This window comes from Theropithecus gelada, chromosome 11 (assembly GCF_003255815.1).
Source record: "Theropithecus gelada isolate Dixy chromosome 11, Tgel_1.0, whole genome shotgun sequence".
NCBI classification, from domain to species: domain Eukaryota; kingdom Metazoa; phylum Chordata; class Mammalia; order Primates; family Cercopithecidae; genus Theropithecus; species Theropithecus gelada.
In genome coordinates, this window is record NC_037679.1 from 102,834,108 (window position 1) to 102,854,278 (window position 20,171).

Here is a 20,171-nt window from a genome sequence, read left to right on the forward strand (position 1 = left end):
ACAGGCCAATTCTTGGGCCTCCAACTGGCTTGCTCAGGGGACAGTAGTGGTAGTGGTGGGCCAGGCTGCTGGGCAGGATTTCAGGACCCAGAGAAGTGGGTGTGGCAAAGGTGATGCAAGCAGTAGCAGTGGTGGGGCAACCCTCTGCCTCCTAAGTGGTCTGTGCTGCTCTTGGCAGTGGCTGCGATGAGCTGGGCGGTTCAGTCCCCACGCCTGCAGGTGGCATGTAAGAGTGGGTGTGACCTGTGGTGGTAGCAGGAGGTTGAGTGGCCCTGAACTCAGGACCCTGGAGAAGTTCTCAGGTGCCAATGGTGATGGAGTGGGCTGGGCAGTTCCCAGGCCCCAGACAGGATACTGGCACTGGGTGGGGGGAATACAGAGCCAGGTCAGGTGGACTTGTCCCCATGCCCTCTGCTGGTGCATGCAGACACTGGCTGTGGTAGGCAAGGGTGGGGTGATCCCTTGGCCCCTGGTGGAATGCTTGGGTTGGGGCAGCAGTGGCTGTGCTGCAGCCCTGCCATTGGGGAGGGTGAGGTTGCTTTCAGTGGCAGCAGCCAGATGCAGGCAGCTGAGGAGTGCTTGCTTCACTTGTATTTCAGCCCTCTTGGCAGCAGCCCATGGTGCAATGGCTGTACATGGAGGATTTTGTCCTCAGGGTGCATGAAAATTTGTGGTGATTTCACTGCCAAAGGCAGTGGTGTTATTGCCAATAACTCACGCTTCAGCCCTGGTGGCAGCATCCAGCCATGGTGGTGCCTGTGGGAAGGAAATGTCAGTGGGTCTTCAGGGATATGAAGATCCAGAAGCTGTTGGGCCCCCAGGTGTCTGGTGGAGTCTGGACTCTCTATATTGTGCTGTGCTGCTGCTGCTTAGGGATCTGGGAGTGTATGAGATCCAGTGTGAGCTCCGTCTCTGGAGCAATGCCCTCACCCAGGCTCCAAGCAGCTCCCTATGTTAGTTGTAAGGCCTACGAGAGTCTAGAGGCTCTCCTGTGGCTAGGATTGCAGGAATCCATGGTGGGAATGAGGACTTCTGGGGGTCTCTCACTTATCCTTTCATTGCATTGAGGAGCCTGGAGAGGCTCCCAGCCAATCCTAACCAAGCAGGGAGACTTGCTTCCATCTCCTTCCTTGCTTTAGGTGTTTCCTGTCACTCTCTGTTGAATTCCAGTGTTCTCTCTTGGATGATCTATTCGAAGTGTGATTATCTACCTGCTATTTTTGTCCTTCTTTGTAGAGGAGGAAAGCACTAGATGCCTCTAGTCAGCCATCTTGAAGCCTATTATCTTATTTTTAAAATTTTTTACTGGTCCTGGTGTTTTTATATTTGCTTTTTCTTCTTTTTTCCTATTTAAGTACTTAACATTTAAATAATAAGTGTCCCTAATATAACTTTTTTTCTATCTAGCAGTTTAGAACTTGTCCCCTTGTTTTTATTCTTTCAGTCATTACCCCTGAAATCTTATCAGGCATATTTAATACAATAACATTTTAAAATTAAGCTGGGAACCTGGTTTGCACCTATAGTTCCAGTTACTTGGGAGGCTGAGGCAGGAGGTTCCCTTGCCTAGGAACTCAGGACCATCCTGGGCAATATAGCAGGATCCCATCTCTAAAAATAAAAAATTAAAATTAAATAATATTTTTACTCTCCTCTCAGTCAGCAAAGGCCTTTAGAACTTTTGTGCTTCCATCTCTTTCTTCTAGACTTCCATTCTATTGTCAATATTTCAAATTTTTCATCCCCACAAATCAGACACACGAGTACTGTTATTTGATATAAACATCGTTTACTTGGAATTAATGACTTATTTACGATTTTATTTCTTCACCATTCCCTCACGCATGTCAGGATGTTTTTCCCGGATCCTTCTCCTTCTTCTTAAAGTAAATCCTCCAGAAGTTCCTTTACAGTGGGGCCTTCAGTATAAACTGCTTCAGATTGTGTTTATCTACAAATGTTTCCTTTTATCCTCATTCTTGAATGATAGTTTTGCTGACAAAGCAATTCTAAATTAATAATTCTATTCGCTCAACATCTGAAAACTGTTTATGCACTGTCTTCTGGCTTTCTTTGATGTTGGGAAAAATCTATCAGTTTAACTGCTCTTCTTTTGTAGGTGTTGTGGGCTTTCTGGCTGCCTTTGTGGTGTTTGTTTATTTAATTATTTATTTATTTGCCTTTGAAGTTCTGCAGTTCCACTACTGTATGTCTATATGTGGATATCTTTTTATTCATCCTGTTTGGGATACACTGTGCTTCCTGGATCTGTAGAATTGCATTTTTAATCAGTTCTAGAATATTTGCCAATATCATCTCTTTAACCATCACCTTTCCTCCATGCTCTCCCTTTTCTCTTTCTGTGACTCCAATCAGATGTGTATTAAACCTTCTCATCCCAGCCTCAGTAGAACTCTAGATACATCCACAAATGTATGCATTTTATTTTTACCCATGAATAAAGCACTATCCATTTAAGTTATTTGTTTCAACCTATACATTTTTTCATCTCTGAAAGTTTCATGTTTGCAAAGATGTTTCTTCATTCCTGGTCATTTCTTGCATGTTCTTTGTATTGTGTGTTCTTCGTATTGTGTGTTCTTCTCATACCTACCTCGTTTGTGTTTGGTATTTGGCCATTCCAACATCTGTAATTCTTGAGAAGCTATATCCAGCTCTTAAGGTAGCTCTTGAGTCTGCTGCTTCCCCCTAATAGGGGTCTGCTCTGTATGTATTTGGTGATCTTTGCTTGTGAGGCCATGCTGCTTGTCATCTTTGGAGTCCGGTGAGTCTGAGTTGGGAATCCACAAGAAAATTTGCTTCTGTTTCCACTTGGACTTGAGGGTACCCTTAGCCAGGACCTCCAAAGTCCTCTTTGAAGGTTTTGGTTAAGAGCCAGTAATCTCAGACTCAGCTTCTCCTCCTCATTGCTGTTCTAAAGATCAAATTCCCCACGACTATGTTACTATAAGAATGCGGCCTCAGGACAGCCCCACCTCCCATGACTGCCTGCAAGACTAGGTCAGATCAGTGGTACTCAAGTTCCCATCACACCACACTCCCATGGCTCTGCTTCCCACCTTCAAGGCTTTGGGTGCTAGCTGACCTCACACTTACGCCTCACCCCTGGGGCTGTGTTCTCATTGGTTTGGTTTTGAAGAGCATGGTCTCTGAAAACCTCTCCTACCTTTGAGAGGCCAGCAATGCCTCAAAGAGTGTATGTCATCTGAAGTCTAACCACTGTGGAGTAGGAAGGGCCCTTGGAGCTTCTAGACATTCATGATGTTGCTACAATCATTTTTTCTATCCCAGTCACAACACATTGCAATTCTACCTGTTATTTTTACTCTTCTTATTTTAAACCCACTATTCTCAATCAAAGTCTTTTCAAGTCGAGATTCTATTGTGGATCATGTCAGTGTTTTCTGTGCATCTATACAGATTTTTTTATTAGGTGAATAGGATAAAAATCTACACCAGCATTCTGCTCCTGGGTCAACGCAAGATCTTTCACACCCATTCATTTGTCCTTTCATTCAGGTAACAGACATTTATTAAGCATATACTCTGCTGTGTTCTAGGAATCCCTGACCTCAAAGAGCCTACAGTCATAGAACCCAATCATTTATCCCATCCCAGCCAACAGGAAGGATCTTGAGTGCTAATGAGCTTAACACCTAGAGACAAGTGGGTTAGAAGTCAGAGCACTTGTGGACAACATTTTGTCCACAATTTGCTGGATGGTAATGGATGTTAAAAGTCACACTTCTCCAAAGCGTCCCCTTCCACTATCTGATATGAGGTTTCGCCTCACAAATGAGTCCCAGGCACCACCTATGTGGGCCTACCTGTGAAATGACCCCCAGCTCTGCATCTGGGCAGTTTGGCTGGCAGATGTCTCCTTGCCAGCTTGTCTCAGTCTACAGGGCATGTCCCAGTGGTCCCCACCCTGTTCCCTAGCTCCAAAGCTGTTCTGCCCTGGGGATTGTGGCCATCCTGGGGGTCCACACCCAGCCAGGGGATCTGGGGCAGCCTCACCAAGCTAGTAAAAGAACGAGTCTTCATTCCCCCAGGTATAAAATGGACACCTGATGAGAATGGAGTCATTACCTTTGACTGCCGAAACCGCGGCTGGTAAGAGCTCATAGGGGAAAGGTCTGCAGCCCGGGTATTTATCTCATAGCTTTTGGGTTTTGCCTCGTCCTCCTCCACTCCCACCCCCTCCCCGACCATCACTCAAGGGCCTTGGGTGTATAGAACCCAAACCAGACACAAGAACAGGAAGAGCACCAGCATTCCTCCCTTCCCTCTGCAACTGCCTTGCTCCAGGACTGATCATATGTGTCTTTCTCAACCTAAACCTCCTTCCAGGACACCGAGCTGTCTCCACATCCACCTTTTGTTAGGCTCTCCTCTCTTTCAACACCCCTTTTTTGGCAAGTTTCTAACAGAATCTGAAGCCCAGCTCTTTCCCTTTCTGCTGCCAGCCCCTCAGGGACCCTGGTTGGTCTAAATCAAAAGGGACAAGGGTTACCTCCAGGGCTTGACCTGGCCGGTTAGGTGGGCACATCCCCAACCACTGCCGCTCCAGACGGCTCCAGAACTGTGTCGAGTGGTTATGAAACATGTAAAATCTGCCATAGGTGGGTTGCCCTGAACTTTGGGTGGGCTTGAGCCAGCATCTGAATAGAAATAACTGCAGACCTTGGTCAGGTATTGGTTCTGGCTTTGGTTTTCCCATCTTGGGCATGTCCCTTTCTTTCTTCTGCAGGTACATTCAAGCTGCTACTTCTCCCAAGGACATAGTGATTTTGGTGGATGTGAGTGGCAGTATGAAGGGGCTGAGGATGACTATTGCCAAGCACACCATCACCACCATCTTGGACACCCTGGGGGAGAATGACTTTGTTAATATCATTGCGGTAAATGTGCCTTCCTGTTCTAGAATAGCTCTCACTTGCTCTAGAAATCATACACAGGTGCCAAGGTGACCCACAGCCCCTGACCACCCTGTGACCTGCGTGAGTGTGTTTGCTGGGCCTGGACTTTGCAAACTGATGCTGTTTATTCTCCCCCCACCTTCCCTCGCCTCACTGCAACTGCAGTACAATGACTACGTCCATTACATCGAGCCTTGTTTTAAAGGGATCCTCGTCCAGGCGGACCGAGACAATCGAGAGGTGAGTGTCCACTGTGGCCTGACACTAACAAGCCCTTGCTCATGTCTGGATGGTGGGCGATTGTCTCTGCAGACTGTGTCTGTGGCCCCTTTTGCTTATTCTCATGGCATCTGGAATGAGAGCAGAGCATGTTACCCATGCAAACAACCAGAGAACCGCGCTGTAAACACGCTGCTACTTATCAGAGCAAACAGTGAGCAGATAGAGACCTCACACCAAACGGAACCTTCCTTATTCAGGACTGGTTTTTCACCCTGTGGATTATGTAGGTCTCCATTTCCCCTTTGGCCTCCCACCTGGGCCTTTCCATTATGTCAGTTTTCATGAGAAGCTTCCCTGAAAGGAGGACAAATTTAAACCCATTGAGTATCGTCCTTTTTCTCTGGTAAAAGACAAAGGAGGAGAGGACATGGCAATAAATTTTTAAGGAGAGCTTTTGCACATCATAGATTCCTCCCTCTGTGATGGGGGAGTTGGGGTTTGAGTTCCTCTTGAAGCCAGGCCTCCGCCCTGGGCACCTCCACACTTTCTACTGTGAAGTGCGCACCCCTGGGCTGCGGGCTGCGGGCTGTGGTCTGGGAGCTGAGGTTACCCTGCCTCCATCCCAGGACCGTCCTCCCCCCATACTCAGCTTCATACTTGGCATTTCCCGCCAATAGTGGCCATGGATTTGTACCAAGTCATTCACCCTCTCTCAGTTTATCCTGGGGACATTTGAGAAACACCTATTGTAGAGGACCAGTCCATGAACTTAGCTGCATCATGGAGACACAGGCCTCTGATGGCCCAAAACAGCCTCCTAAATTAACACCAAACATGAAGCTCCACTGGCCCACTCAACCCCCTGATGCTTCTCTAATGTCTCACCCATGACAGCATTTCAAACTGCTGGTGGAGGAGCTGATGGTCAAAGGTGTGGGGGTCGTGGACCAAGCCCTGAGAGAGGCCTTCCAGATCCTGAAGCAGGTGCCCGCTATAATGAGGCCTGGGAGGGAAGGACTGGGAGGAAGGGGGCAGGTGGGGGGAGGCAGGCTTGGCCTGTGGTCACGGGCACTCCTCTTCCCTACACAGTTCCAAGAGGCCAAGCAAGGAAGCCTCTGCAACCAGGCCGTCATGCTGATCAGTGACGGTGCCGTGGAGGACTACGAGCCGGTGTTTGAGAAGTATAACTGGCCAGACTGTAAGGTGACCCTCCCACGGGCGTCTGGGGAGAAAAAAAAGCTTCTCCTTCTGCCATGGATGGGATCACCAGCAGGGCCCCTAAAAGGATGGCCCCCATGCAAATCTGCTTTCCTATTAGAGCCATTCTTGCTTTCAGATACATTTTAATTGGGTGTTCCAAAATTATGATGACCCGAGACACAGAGGCCTGATGTAGGAGGTTTGGGGTGAGGGACCAGAATATGGTTTGGGGACATCAGAACTGCCAGGCTGGGCCGGGCACGGTGGCTCATGCTTGTAATCCCAGCACTTTGGGAGGCTGAGGCGGGTGGATCATGAGGTCAGGAGATCGAGACTATCCTGGCTAACACGGTGAAACCCCGTCTCTACTAAAAATTACAAAAAATTAGCCGGGCACGGTGGTGGGTGCCTGTAGTCCCAGCTACGCGGGAGGCTGAGGCAGGAGAATGGCGTGAATCCGGGAGGCGGAGCTTGCAGTGACCCAAGATTGCGCCACTGCACTCCAGCCTGGGCGACAGAGCGAGACTCCGTTCCCCAAAAAAAAAAAAAAAGAACTGCCAGGCTGTAAACCTCAGCCTTGCACCTACTCCGCAGTCCCCATGGCCCTGGGCGAGTTGTGTTGTGTTGTTGCCTGGGCCTCAGGGGTGAGACTGGAGAACCCGAAGACTGATAAGCACTCAGCCCAACATCTAGGACTCACATAAACCATGTTAGCATTACTTACGGCCAGGAATTTTGCTGCTGAGTGCATCTGTGTCTTGTGGGTTAGGTCCGAGTTTTCACTTACCTCATTGGGAGAGAAGTGTCTTTTGCCGACCGCATGAAGTGGATCGCATGCAACAACAAAGGTGAGTACCGGGCCGGCAGGTGCCTTCCCACCTGTGCCTGAGCACGGGGCACAGGGTGACCCAGCCTTGGAGGTGCTGAGCCTGTGCTTCCCCGTGGCCCCTAAGAGGAGCAGCATTACGTCAAGAACTACAGCCTCAGTCCCTCCTTCGTATTTGGAAAAAGCAAGGTGAGACAATGTCAGCTATGTCTCCATCCTGCCCCCATTCTTTCTGTCAGCAAATTAAGGCATAGACTCTGGTTCTGGTTCTGCTCCCAGACAAAAAGCAGAGAGTCACTGTTTTCTTTGGAATAAGTTTTGTGTGTGAATGGTCCTCATATATCTCTGACCAGACCCCATTGATTCAACAAAAATTCACTGAGCATCCACTATGCACCTGGCACGATTTCCAGGCACCAGGGGACCAAGAGGGATCAGGATGGACTCAGGGTCAGTCTGCCTCTTGGTATTGTCCAGCAGGGAGACACAGGAGTAAACCACCACCCACGATACAGCCTGAAATGAGCTTTGATGGTGGAGACACAGACTATTCAGGGTGCCGGGGGGGGCCATGGGGGAGGCACTCTCCAAGTCAGTGGGGCAACTGGAAGGGTGTTCCAGGCAGAGGGAACGGTGTGTTCAAAGGGTCTGAGACCTGCTGGGAGCGGACAGTTGCTGCATCTCACTGGTGAGGGGGATGAACATGGTGGGAGGTGGGGGCCAGAAGAGCAGAGAGGCCATTCACAGCTTTCTGCACAATCTGCTCTTTGGAGTGTCACCATGGCTCCAGGGAAGAGGCTGTAACACCCACCCCACAACCCGAGCAAGGACAAGGACCAGAAGGAGGAGGAGCGGAGAGGCAGAAGTCTCTGCCTCTGACTGGGTTCCCTGAACACAGACCTAAGAGTGACAGAAGAAGGCTTACAGGGCACTCTCAGGAGATGCTCCTGTGAGGAAGTGGGGAGGGCGGGGCTGGGAGAGGGAGAAGCCGACCCCCAGTGCCCTTGCATCAGGCCCTGCTGCTCCTGCGCGGAGCTCTGGGTGGGAGAGAGCCCCTCAGAGGTCTTCCAGGGTGAGGCAGGGTGAACCTTGGCCTCCCACTGGCCTGCGGCTGCCCCTGGGTAAAGGACACAACTGGGGGGAAGCAGCTCCCTGCGCCCCGGGCCAGTTTCCAGAGAGGATTCGGCTGTGAGCCATCAGCAGCCAGGGAGGGTGCAGGCCCTGGCGAGGAGTTCCCGGGGCAGCCCTGCCTTCCACACCCACGTGGCCCTCCCTACCGCAGGCTACTACACGCAGATCTCAACGCTGGCGGACACCCAGGAGAACGTGATGGAATACCTGCACGTGCTCAGCCGCCCCATGGTCATCAACCACGACCACGACATCATCTGGACAGAGGCCTACATGGACAGCAAGGTAAGCCTGGCAGCAGCTCCCAGCTAGAGAAGCCGATCCCAGAGTTAGGGATCCCAGAGTTAGGGACCCCAGGGAGCAAGACTTCCTGGCTCAGGAGAAGGGTGGGCCTAGCACCTTAGGGAACATTAAGAAGGGTGGATGAAGCCGCTTTTCCATGCTTTTCCTCCTCTTTTCCTGATAGCCCTTGGCCCACTAATGGGGCCGCTGCCCATATGCTGCCCCAGACCCCCAGCAGACCTGCCCAGGGTGCTCTCCACGGACAGGGTCCCTGCTCCAAAGTTGTTCCTCCCTCCTCCCCCACAGTCCTCGCCTCCCTCATCATCCCTGTCTCCCACCCACCCGGGGGAGAAAGGGGTCAGACCAAGAATCCACCATCCCACAGCTGGCACACATGTTCTCCCTTCCTGGGTCCCTGCATTTTCAAAGGACTACAGGCAGCAATGACTTGCACAAAAGAATGAACATCAAAGGGAGAGCTTCAGATGGGACCTTTTTGGGGAAGGGAGACAGTTCTACTACTTCTCAAATCCCCATCACATAGGTAGCCACCTGCTTCAGTGATGATGTATCAGGCTGGGCTCTAGAGAGACCCAAAAAGAGGGGCTTAAATAAGATAGAAGTGAATGTCGGCCTTGGGTAAACAAAGCCCAGAGCTGACCACAAGCTCTCTGGTCGTCAGGGGCCCAGGCTCCTCCCTGCCGTCCCCTTTGCTGTCCCAGGGATGTGACCCTCATCCTTGTGCTCAGGAGGCTGGCGGAACATGAGTCAAATGAAACCACATTTAAGCATCAGGCTGTGGAAGCGGCAGCAGGATGCTTCGCCCCTGTGAGGGAAACTTGCAGGGACTCGTGCCAGAACCCGGAACTCACCTCTCACTGGCCAGAACTTAGTCCCCATGCTGACAAAAAGGCTGGGAATGCAACGGCCAGCTTTCTTCAGACTTGCTCTATGTCCGAAGGCAGTGGCATGCTTACCTCCCCCTGTTAATAGTAGACATAAGCCATCTGGCCAAGTTTGGGATGAAAAGCTCATTAATCTACTTTACAGGGGCTCAGCCAACAAGGCCATGCCCAGCACATGTCATCCGACCATCACCAACTGCTGCAGAGAAGGGACGAGCTGGCTGCCTCTGGGCAGGGCTCTCCCTTCCTTGGCCAAGTGTTTGTAGGGCCCTGTGTGTCCAGGTTCGATGAGAGAGAGGTGGGTGGGGAGAAGGAGGACAGGAGGGGGGGATCTTCTCTGAGCTGTCTTCCCGTGACCGCTGGCACCTGTGCTTCCTCTCCATCACCTGTGCATTCATCTGCCTGCCAGGAGCCAGCCCAGCAGGAGGGGCCAGGGCTCCGGTGGTCTGTGTGGCCTCCCTTGCCTGGGAGTGTTGTGGTCATGCCACGGGAGCTGGAGAGCGAAGGCTTTCGGAACCCTGAAATCCAATGAGAGAATCTGGGCTCAGGCCATTCCTGCTGAAGGTGGCCTGGAGTGTTGGGTGTGAGTTTGGCAGAAGGTGGGTAGAGGCAACCCCGGCTTCCCTGTGTGCTGTCACTGATGTCAGACGGGTGGTGCTAGGACATCCTTCGCCTTCCATGGACAGCCTGACCTTCGGGCGCTCTCTTACCTCCACGCACACAGACGAGGCCACAGTTCACGGTCTGATCTTCACTTTTACATCTGTCCCTTTTACACCTGTCTCCTGAGGTGTCCCTCAGTGAGAATCACCCCCTGCAGCCAGTCCCTACATCTCCTCTGTCTTCCTCCTTCCCTCTCCTGTCCCTGACTTAGGAGTCCCTGAAGTTAAGACTCACCTGCAGATCTCCCGGACCCACCTTGGAACCCTCTGAGAGGAGGATGTCACTCCCCTGAGCCCAGGGCAGGTGTCTGCCCTCCCAAGTGTGTCCAGAAACATGAGTGCAGGGACAGCTGTGAATGGACCCTGCCCAGGCTGAGACATGTCCTAGGGAGAGCAGGCCACACGGGCCTCCAAGAGCCTGGGAGCTGCTTCCTGGGAGCCAGGGACAAGCTGGCTTCATGCACTCCTCACTCAAGAAGGAGAATGGAAAGCCCTCATGTAGCCCATGGAGATGTGTCCAAGCTCAGAAAACAATTAGATGTCATCGTGGTTCACCCTCAGAAAGCCTTACTTCTAACTCTAAATTGAAAACTCAGATGAGGCGAGAAAAAGAGACATGGTGGCCAAAATGTGCTTCCTTCTCCAAGAAAGTCAACTGTGGACTTCCACGACTCCTTTAGTTGATCTCATCCAAGGTCGGACTTATGATACCTCTCTTCCCACATGCTTGTCGGAATCCTACCTTTGTTATAAAGTGGGGCACACGTGCAGAGCCCCTTTCAAATAACTGGAGGAGCCAGCACGGCGAGCCCAGGCAGTCAGGGTGGACAGCCATCTAGAGGTTGGCAAGGGTTCTGGCTCTGGTGTTGCGAGTGGAGACCATGTGGGTCTGACCGATGTGCTAGGGATGGCCCCGAGGGCCACTACAGCTACACCACGGCCTGCCCTTGCGCTGCGGTTCCTCGGGGTGTGCCTGTGTTTCTGGGTAGCTTGGGTCAATGTCCTCCCTCTCACCTGTAGCAACCTTGAGTCCATATCAGAGGTTTCTGGAAAGCTGGTGCTGTGCAAAGCCTCTCTGTTTCTGGGCGGGCGCAGATAGGCCTGTTTCCTGGGTTCGCGCTCAACACTCAGCCTGGGCCTCCCTGAGACAAGAGAGCTTAGTGAAGGTGCTTGGGGCTGGGTCATGGGGCTCAGGGCCCTGCTGAATGACATCAGCCTGGTCCTCCCCTCCAGTCCACCTCTGGCTCCCAGCATTCCTGCCAACTCTCCTTTTGCAGAGAAACCCTCATTTGGGATTTCCTCCTTCCTGTGGGAAGGTGACTCTGGATAATTGATGCAGTGACCATGGGTTCTCTGCACTGGGTGCTCTGAGTACAGCAAACCAGTGGCCCTAGGCTACAGCTTCTGACCCCTGTTCTCCCCTCCCTGACAGCTCCTCAGCTCGCAGGCTCAGAGCCTGATGCTGCTCACCACTGTGGCCATGCCAGTTTTCAGCAAGAAGAATGAAACGGTGAGTGGCTGCTCCTAGAGAGGTTGTAGCAGGGATTAGAACCTGGGGCCTCAATGGCATCTTCAGACCGGTGATTCTTGACTTGGCTGTGCCTCTGAGCCACCTTGGGAGGGTTTGAATGCAGATTTCCAGGCCTGTCCCAGAGTAGCTACCCCAAACTCTCCTGGTTGGAGGTGGTCTGGGGGTCTGTGGTTTTCTATGGCTTCTCCAGTGACTCTGCTCGCTGGCTGGGAGTCGTTTTGCTGCTCTGCAGTTGGGACCCCTGCCTTGGGGAAGTAAGGCTGGCGGGTTGCCTGCCAGCCTTCCTGCAAAGCCATGCTGAATCTGCCAGGTTGTACAGACTCTAACTTGTCTGTAAAGGCCTCTGGTGAGGGGATTTCTCGAGCCTTCCATCCTCCATCTGGTCAGGAAATGTTTCATTTCCCCCCGTATTTCAGGCCCCATATGCTTCAGAGCATCCATGAATTATGGTCCCGAAGATCCCAACAACTTCACCCTCTGCCGTGAAGATTAATATTTCATTTAACTTTGGATTCCATTTAAATATTACAACTTAAATATTAATGCCGGGTATTAATCTTCCTGGTAGCTGGTTTTGCTCCCGGGACCTTGTCTGATAGAGTCCGGATTTTTATTCCCAGCCTAGAATCTAATTGCAGAGGAAGAACCACTTAAAGCTTAAGTGGCTTCCTCTTCCAAGCTCTGGACAGGCCCAGGATCCAGTCTAACCTTGTGAACAGGGAAGTTGGGTCTCCCCTATTCCTTGTGTCTTTCCTTCCAGCGATCCCATGGCATTCTCCTGGGTGTGGTGGGCTCAGATGTGGCCCTGAGAGAGCTGATGAAGCTGGCGCCCCGGTACAAGGTGAGCCTGGGTCTGTTCCCTGTGGGGATCACAGGTTCCCCAGGAGCAAACTCCCTCCCCCGTGACGAGAGCCTCTCTCCAGGCAAGCCAAGCCCAGAGCTGGGATGGGGCCTCTCCGTCACCGCCCAAGAAGTGCAGGTGCTGAGCATGGGAGCAGCAACGCGTGCCCCTGGGTCCCTTTCCCACCACGAATTATGACTTGCACTGTGGCCTTCAGTAAGTCCTTTCCCTGCCCAGTGTCTCAGTTTCTCAGTCTGCTCCTCCATGCCACACAGTCCTGTTGTGAGTGTGAGTGAGATTACATCATCAAAGCACCCAGAACATGTGGTGGGAAAGAAGTCGGTAATAATATGTATTATGATGGTTGCTATAAACAGTCAAGTTTGGAAAGGACTCCTCAATCAATGGATGGAAGCATGGCACTGGCTCAGTTGTGTTCCTATTGAAAACACTCACTGCTGTGAGCTGCCATCTTCGATTGTCCTGTGGCCCCCAAACCCTTGCCCAACTCCAGATGCCCAGCACAAACAGCAGACCTAATGCCCCTCCACCCTGGACTCTGGCAGCTTGGAGTGCACGGATACGCCTTTCTGAACACCAACAATGGCTACATCCTCTCCCATCCTGACCTCCGACCCCTGGTAGGTACAGACCTTCTTTGCCTTGGGATCCTCACTGTATGGGATTTGGGGGTAATTCACAAAAACGATTAAAACAACAAACACACATTGGGCTCCATTTAGGAACCCAGTGGGTAATATGAAAAAAAAAAAAAATGTATTCGAGTCATGGTCCCTGTTTTCAAGTTGTTTGGAATCTATCAGAAGAGACAAGGCAAAACCATGTGAAATGACTGATGAGTGGGCCAGAGAACACGTAATGAAGTGTGCAGTTTTGAGGCTGAAGAGCCCACAGGGCCATTAGTCACATCTGCTTGGAGTCTCCCAGACTGGGGGCCTGTGAAGTTGGGTGAACAAGGAGCTAACCATAGAAATAGCAGGGAGCCCTCTCCTGAGCAGCACAGCTTAGGATGCGTTCCTGAGTGCTCCTGGCCCTCCCAGCCCTCTCCACCCTGACACAGAGGCGGGGGTATTTTCACATGAGTTCCACTGAGCATCTGATGGCTGAGGAAGAAAGTTGCATTGTCTTATCTGAAAGCTCTGCCTTCAGGGTTAAGGAGCTAGTCATGCACTCAAGCACTATGCAGCAATAATGACCACAACTCTCAATGTGATTGTTGGGACGGAGGGAGCTAAAGTTCTAGGAGAATCGTAACCCTTTGCCCTCTACCAGTCTTGTGGTAAATAACAGATGGCAACTGAAGACAGACAGCAGACTGCCTTCCAGAGAACTTAGGGTCTCATCTGCCCAGGTGTCATTCGGAGAGGTCAGTCTAAGCCACACTCCATTCATTCCACTTGGTTCAAACAGACACTGAATATCTGAAAGGCAATGATTAACTATTTAAGGCAAATTCTAAGGGTTCTGAATAGAGAGAGATCGGGGTACACTGGAAGCCACTCTGTTCACACTGTCTTCCAATTCAGGCTCTGCTGGGCAAGCATCTGAACCCATAACACATCACTCCCTTGTACCAAGGGGTTCTGCGGGGGGCAGCCCAGTGCCAGCAAAATGACTCACTAAGGAAATAATATGCTGATTCTGGAACTGACTTGCAGGATTGAGGGGTACTGATCTGAAACTGCCTGTCATCATCTACGTACTCTAGATGAATATAAGGCTTCAACCAGTTGATTGAGTGTGAACCTCCTCGTGCCTGACCTCATGATGCTGTGAAGAACGCTATAAACCGAGGCTTATACTCTAATTAGGAAAACCAGACTTACACAAATGAAACAATTAGGGAATAATACCACACAGAACACTATGACACAACAAAAGATACAGTAAAGCCAATGTAATGAGTTATCTGAGGAAAGCACTATCAGGAAAACAATAGTTACATTTGAAAAAGAAAAAATAAGGAGGATATGCCCAGTAATAAATGAAAAGAGCCATCCCATTGGACTGAAATCTTTCTATGTCAGTGCCCCATGTAGGAGTATTTAATGGAGTAGAATTGTGTTTTGTTTGTTTTTGTTTTTGTTTTGTTTTGTTTTTGAGACGGAGTCTCGCTCTGTCGCCCAGGCTGGAGTGCAGTGGCTGGATCTCAGCTCACTGCAAGCTCCGCCTCCCGGGTTTATGCCATTCTCCTGCCTCAGCCTCCCAAGTAGCTGGGACTACAGGCGCCCACCACCTTGCCCGGCTAATTTTTTTGTGTTTTTAGTAGAGATGGGGTTTCACCATGTTAGCCAGGATGGTCTCGATCTCCTGAGCTCGTGATCCGCCCGTCTCGGCCTCGCAAAGTGCTGGGATTACGGGCGTGAGCCACCACGCCCGGCTGAATTGTGGTTTTAAAGTGAGGAGCTACAGATGATCTTCAGGCTTTGTCAGGATTTAGGAGATGGCAATGGAATGCTGAGCCCCACCCAAAAGAAACAGATCCCATGTAAAAGAGGGCAGGGCAGGGCTGTTTGATGAGTATGGTCATTAATAAGATCAAGAAGCATGATCCAGGCATGGGAAAGGCGGAAAAGAGGGGAAAGGGGACCCTACAGATCCCCTGAACAGGCAAGAAATCAGCATGATACTTCCCCGAAAAAAGCAAGCAAACAAAAAACTGGCAGAAGCAAGATACACAGTGACAGGGGACCGGAGCTGTCCAGGCATCTGCTGGGGGCCTCATTTGGCTCAAAGCAGACTGCTAATTAATCCTTAATTTGCCTCAATGATAAACTATCCTCTTTCCTTTTTTGGTTGGGGTTAATAAACTAAACCTGGGAAGTGCTGCAGACCTAATCATAGATAACTTGATGACATCTGTCTTGGCTTCAGAGAGAGAGAAATCAGGGCCAGAAAATAATAACACTCAGCATGTTGATTAATGGCTGTATGTCAAGTTGAAGGGAGGTCTTTATTAAGCACTGATCTGTCCTTGTCTCCGTCCCATTCAAATATTTTATCACTAAGATGAAAATGCAGAAGGCAGATGCCATAGAGTCTGGAAGATATGGTTAATACATTAAATGAGAAAATTAGTATTCAGAAAGCATTCTTCTAAAACAATGGGCTGAAACTAGCAAGATGAAATGTATTAGGGATGCATGGAGAGCTCTGGAAACACTCAGTGCCCAAGCACACGATTGTGAAGAGGGATCTGACGGTGTGTCCCATGAGGAAGACCAAGGGGACCGAACTGTCTGAAATCTCTGCCTGAACTGCCAGGTCTGTGTGGCTGGCCAGGAAGACAGCAGAAACGCAGGCAGCAGTCAGGCCCCCTGACGCCTTAGTCCACAGATCACAGCCCACGCCACACTGGTCAGACCCCATTTAGAAGGTTGGCTTTTGTCACGGGTACTCCATTTTGAGAGTGACATTGAAGACAAAGTAGAGCATATTCAGAGGGAGCTGAGGCATCTGCACAGCGGGCAAACTCAGTTGGAGCAGTGCAGTCTTAGGCGTGACAAGTACCTTTGGAAATCCCAAGGGCTGTCAGGTGGAACGCGTTCTATGCAGCTCCAGGGGAAAGAAGGAAGATCAGTGGGTGGAGTCACAGGGAGATGGATTTCAGCTTTGTATGAGGAGGAACTTTCTAACAGTTAGGGCTGTCCAAAGCTCCAACAAGCTGACCCATGAGATAGGGAGCTCCCTGCCATGGGGAAGATTCACTCAGAGGCCATGAGACCATCTGTCATAGATGTCGATAAGGGGAGCTCTGTATCAGGTGGAAGTTTGCCCAGATAACCGTAAGTAATTACTGGATTGATTGATTTCTAAGGAATCCTTTGCTTTTATGAATATACCTGAAAGGCTTTGTAGAAGAGATAAACTTGAGCAGGTCGTACACTAACCGCATGTTTTTCTTCCTAACATGCGCACTCCAGTACCGAGAGGGGAAGAAACTAAAACCCAAACCTAACTACAACAGTGTGGATCTCTCCGAAGTGGAGTGGGAAGACCAGGCTGAATCTGTGAGTGGGGAAAATAGGGGGAAGGGAAGCTAGTTTAGCTCTACATCCAACTAAATAGGTCAGCTGTGTGGCTGTGAGCCTTGAGGTCACTCTGTTCCTGTCAGGCAGAACAGGTCCATCCCAGAGCCTTTCCAAGACAGGCAGAACAGGTCTATCCCAGAGCCTTTCCAAGATCAAGCCACAAGCAATGCCTAAAATGAGCAATTCTTTTAACAACTATAAAAATATAACAATATCTTCTTGATCACAAGGACTACTGAGGCCGGATGAGATCACGTGTATAAGCTGCAGAGATTGAGTTTTAGTGATGTTTTAGCCTGGCTTTTGATCGCAGTATCTCATCCTAGAGGAAATTGTGTCCCAGCAACTTGGCACTCTGTACCGCAATGCATCAGTCTCCACTTGGCAGTGGGATCTTGGGGAATGCCTGGAATTATGAGCTAGATGGAGCTTAGAGTCAGGTCCATCTTCCCTCCTGGTATCTCTCTCAGAGGACAAAGGGAAGAACCAAACGTGTTTCTGGGGATCACCTCTAATCTGGTCCGAAGAACTCCATACTTTCACCCTCGCCTGTGAGCCAAGGAACTAATGTCATTGTCTTTCCTCCTGAAGCTGAGAACAGCCATGATCAACAGGGAAACAGGTACTCTCTCGATGGACGTGAAGGTTCCGATGGATAAAGGGGTAAGGAGCTAGAAACAGAGCCAGGGCGTGGCCTAGGAAGGCATCTTCATTAATTGGGTTTGGAGTAGTGACGAGGGACCCGGACTTAGCCTAATTATAGCGAAGCGTTGAGTGCTTGCTGCACCCTAATGCGGGTCCATTAGGGAGTACACACAGGGTGTGTTGGCCCCCGGAGAAACACCTAGCCAGGGAATGACAGGATTGCTCATGCAACGCTTGGCTTTTGGGAGACCGCTGAGCTGGGCAGAAGGCTGGCCGAGGCATTTACAGCTCTTTTTTCCTCCTTATGCTGTCTGCTGCTACTGGCCCTTTTGTTGTTTATAATGAAAAGGGGAAAAGTGACAGCTAATTTTGTAAATGGTAAGCAGCTCTTGTGAAATGTTATACAGGAAGAGTTTGAAAATATTCACTATTCCCTACAGCTGATTTTCATCCACTGTAACCCCAGATAGTTAGGAATCAATACCCTCATAATCCCACTACTATCTTTACAGCCCTGTGCATCATTTGTGAAAGATCATTTCATCTTCTCACTTAAAAGGTTCCAATGTGTCTACTGATTCTGCATTGTCCCTTGACATATTTACAAATGTCACCTCCTCCCTCACAGCCACCCCCACCTCCTCCTCCCCTGCCCATCTGCCTCAGCTAAAAGAACACAGGCATCTGCCTGCAGCAATTAGACCCAAGTTCTTCCACAACACAGACCTCCATGAAAGCCAAACAAGAAAGCACAGGGAGAGACAAGGAAGCATCCCTTTTAGGCAAGACTGATTTTCACTGGAACCAGTGTCGGATTTTGGTGGCATCTGCCTGGCTTTTTGTAAGCTCTGGGCTGAGAAAGGCCTCCTTCAGGCAGACTGGGCACTATAGTGAGGTCAGATCGCCAGTGGCAGCTGTTCCTTCTCCTGATCCAAAAGAATTGGCCAGGTGCAGTGGCTCAAGTCTGTAATCCCAGCACTTTGGGAGGCTGAGGCGGATAGATCACAAGGTCAGGAAATCAAGACCATCCTGGCTAACACAGTAAAACCCTATCTCTATTAAAAATACAAAAAAATTAGCCGGGCATGGTGGTGGGCGCCTGTAGTCCTAGCTACTTGGGAGGCCGAGGCAGGAGAATGGTGTGAACCCAGGAGGCGGAGCTTGCAGTGAGCCGAGATCACGCCACTGCACTCCAGCCTGGGCAACAGAGCGAGCCTCCGTCTCAAAAAAAAAAAAAAGAATAGAGGCTTCTTCCATAGGCCCCCACCTTTATGCCAGCCAGATTCCTGTTCACATGTATAGATGAGCTCTCACGTAGCCCAGCACGGTCACAGCACTGAACCGACAATGAAGAATTTAGTATGCTTATGGCACAGGACAGCTTAAAAGTAGATCTGAATGTGGCTATACTGTATCTAACACAGACTGACACACGCAGTGGGTGTGGTTCTCTTCTACCCTTTCCCCCAGTGCGCAGGGATCTCGTGCTGCTTTTAAGCTTCTCAAAGCCATTGAGGCAGAGTCCTAACCAGATGCAGCAGGCCGAACTTCTGAAACCTCTGCCCATCCTTTCAAAGTCTGTTCATTGCCACTAATAAACCATCTGGGTTATATATTTGCAATTTCACAAAGGCTTCCTGACATACGGATGCTTCCTCGTAAAGAATGTTCAGTGAGGATGACGATGATTATGACCATAATGGACGCTCCGTAGCACTTAGGTGTTCATGTCTCACTGCTATTAGCACAGCTAATAATAATGACAGCAACTAACATTTATAAGAAACTGGACCGGGCGCTTTCAAATATTCACTCATTGAACACTCACAACCTGAGGGTGGGCCTATCCTATCCCCATTTTACAGATAAGGATATTCAGAGAGGCTAAAAACTTGCCCAGCATCACCCAGATGATCAACTGCAAAGCCCACGTGTAACTGCTCCTAGATGTCCCATTCGTAACCACTGCTGTAGAAGGCCTTTTCTGTAGGACTAGCCCTGAATTCTCAACTCTCCAGCCTTAAAGGTTTCCCAAAATTTGCTTTAGCATAGCATTTCTATTCCACCTTGAACATTCATCACCTTCTCCTCTCCCTCTACCCCATTCTGTCACCACTCAGCCCTCCTTCATCCTTCATCTCTTCACCCTGACCCCAGGAGCCGGGCAGCCTCCACCAGGGCATTTTGCTGGTGTGGGGCCGCCGAGGCAGTGTCTGACTGTCACTGCTCTGATGTCTCAGGCTGCCACGCATCCCCAACGTGGCTGCACTTTCTTCACTGCCAAGGGCCCTGTCTCCCCCACACAGCTCTCATAGAGCCATCCAACTGCCCCATGGTTGGCCTGCCTGGTGATCTATCCCAGCCCTCCCTCTCAACTCCGTGGTGCGTTTCAACTTATGAGCTTGTTTCTCAGTAGAAACTGTCTCCAGGTCTAGGTCTAGGCTGAGGAAAGCTTTCTTAAAGCCTTGTGGGAGTATCTGTGACTGTTCGAGCCATCCTCCCGGCACATGGCCACCTGCTGTGTTGTTCTCTCCAGGGGATTTTGCAGGTATCCTTATTTTCCACAGATCACCAGCATGATTTAGGGCAGGACTCACAAACCCAGAACCTATGGGGCCAAAACTTGTATTTGTTAAGAAATGCAAATAAGCAGACAGGCCTCTGTGCAGGGGGCTCTGGGAACTGTGGCAAACTGGAGAGAATACACACCATCTGCAGGAGACAGCTAAGACCCATGTTTAAATGTGTGCAACTAATTCCAAAAATGTTAGAAACACAACCTGGGCCAACATCTAGGATGTTCAACTCGTAAGAAGCCCAGCTTTGGCCGCAGGCCTCCCATTTGCCACTTGGATGGCAGGGGTTTTGTCCCAAATTGCAGACCAGTGCCAGGTGCCACAGTTTCTAACCCATCAGCAGCACGCTGGCCAGACA

General features: G+C 50.3%; 1 protein-coding gene across 1 annotated transcript in view; it reads left to right on the forward strand.

The window, feature by feature from the left end:
- The window catches only part of CACNA2D4 (calcium voltage-gated channel auxiliary subunit alpha2delta 4), a 133,583-nt gene that overhangs the window by 35,116 nt on the left and 78,296 nt on the right, over nucleotides 1–20,171 (forward strand). The window contains exons 7-18 of the mRNA XM_025401758.1: nucleotides 4,074–4,134; nucleotides 4,772–4,922; nucleotides 5,106–5,180; nucleotides 6,057–6,146; nucleotides 6,252–6,365; nucleotides 7,132–7,210; nucleotides 8,471–8,604; nucleotides 11,601–11,678; nucleotides 12,460–12,540; nucleotides 13,107–13,181; nucleotides 16,485–16,571; nucleotides 17,184–17,255. Of these exons, the coding sequence (XP_025257543.1) occupies nucleotides 4,074–4,134; nucleotides 4,772–4,922; nucleotides 5,106–5,180; nucleotides 6,057–6,146; nucleotides 6,252–6,365; nucleotides 7,132–7,210; nucleotides 8,471–8,604; nucleotides 11,601–11,678; nucleotides 12,460–12,540; nucleotides 13,107–13,181; nucleotides 16,485–16,571; nucleotides 17,184–17,255 (1,097 nt within the window). The remainder of the gene's footprint in view (nucleotides 1–4,073; nucleotides 4,135–4,771; nucleotides 4,923–5,105; nucleotides 5,181–6,056; nucleotides 6,147–6,251; nucleotides 6,366–7,131; nucleotides 7,211–8,470; nucleotides 8,605–11,600; nucleotides 11,679–12,459; nucleotides 12,541–13,106; nucleotides 13,182–16,484; nucleotides 16,572–17,183; nucleotides 17,256–20,171) is intronic.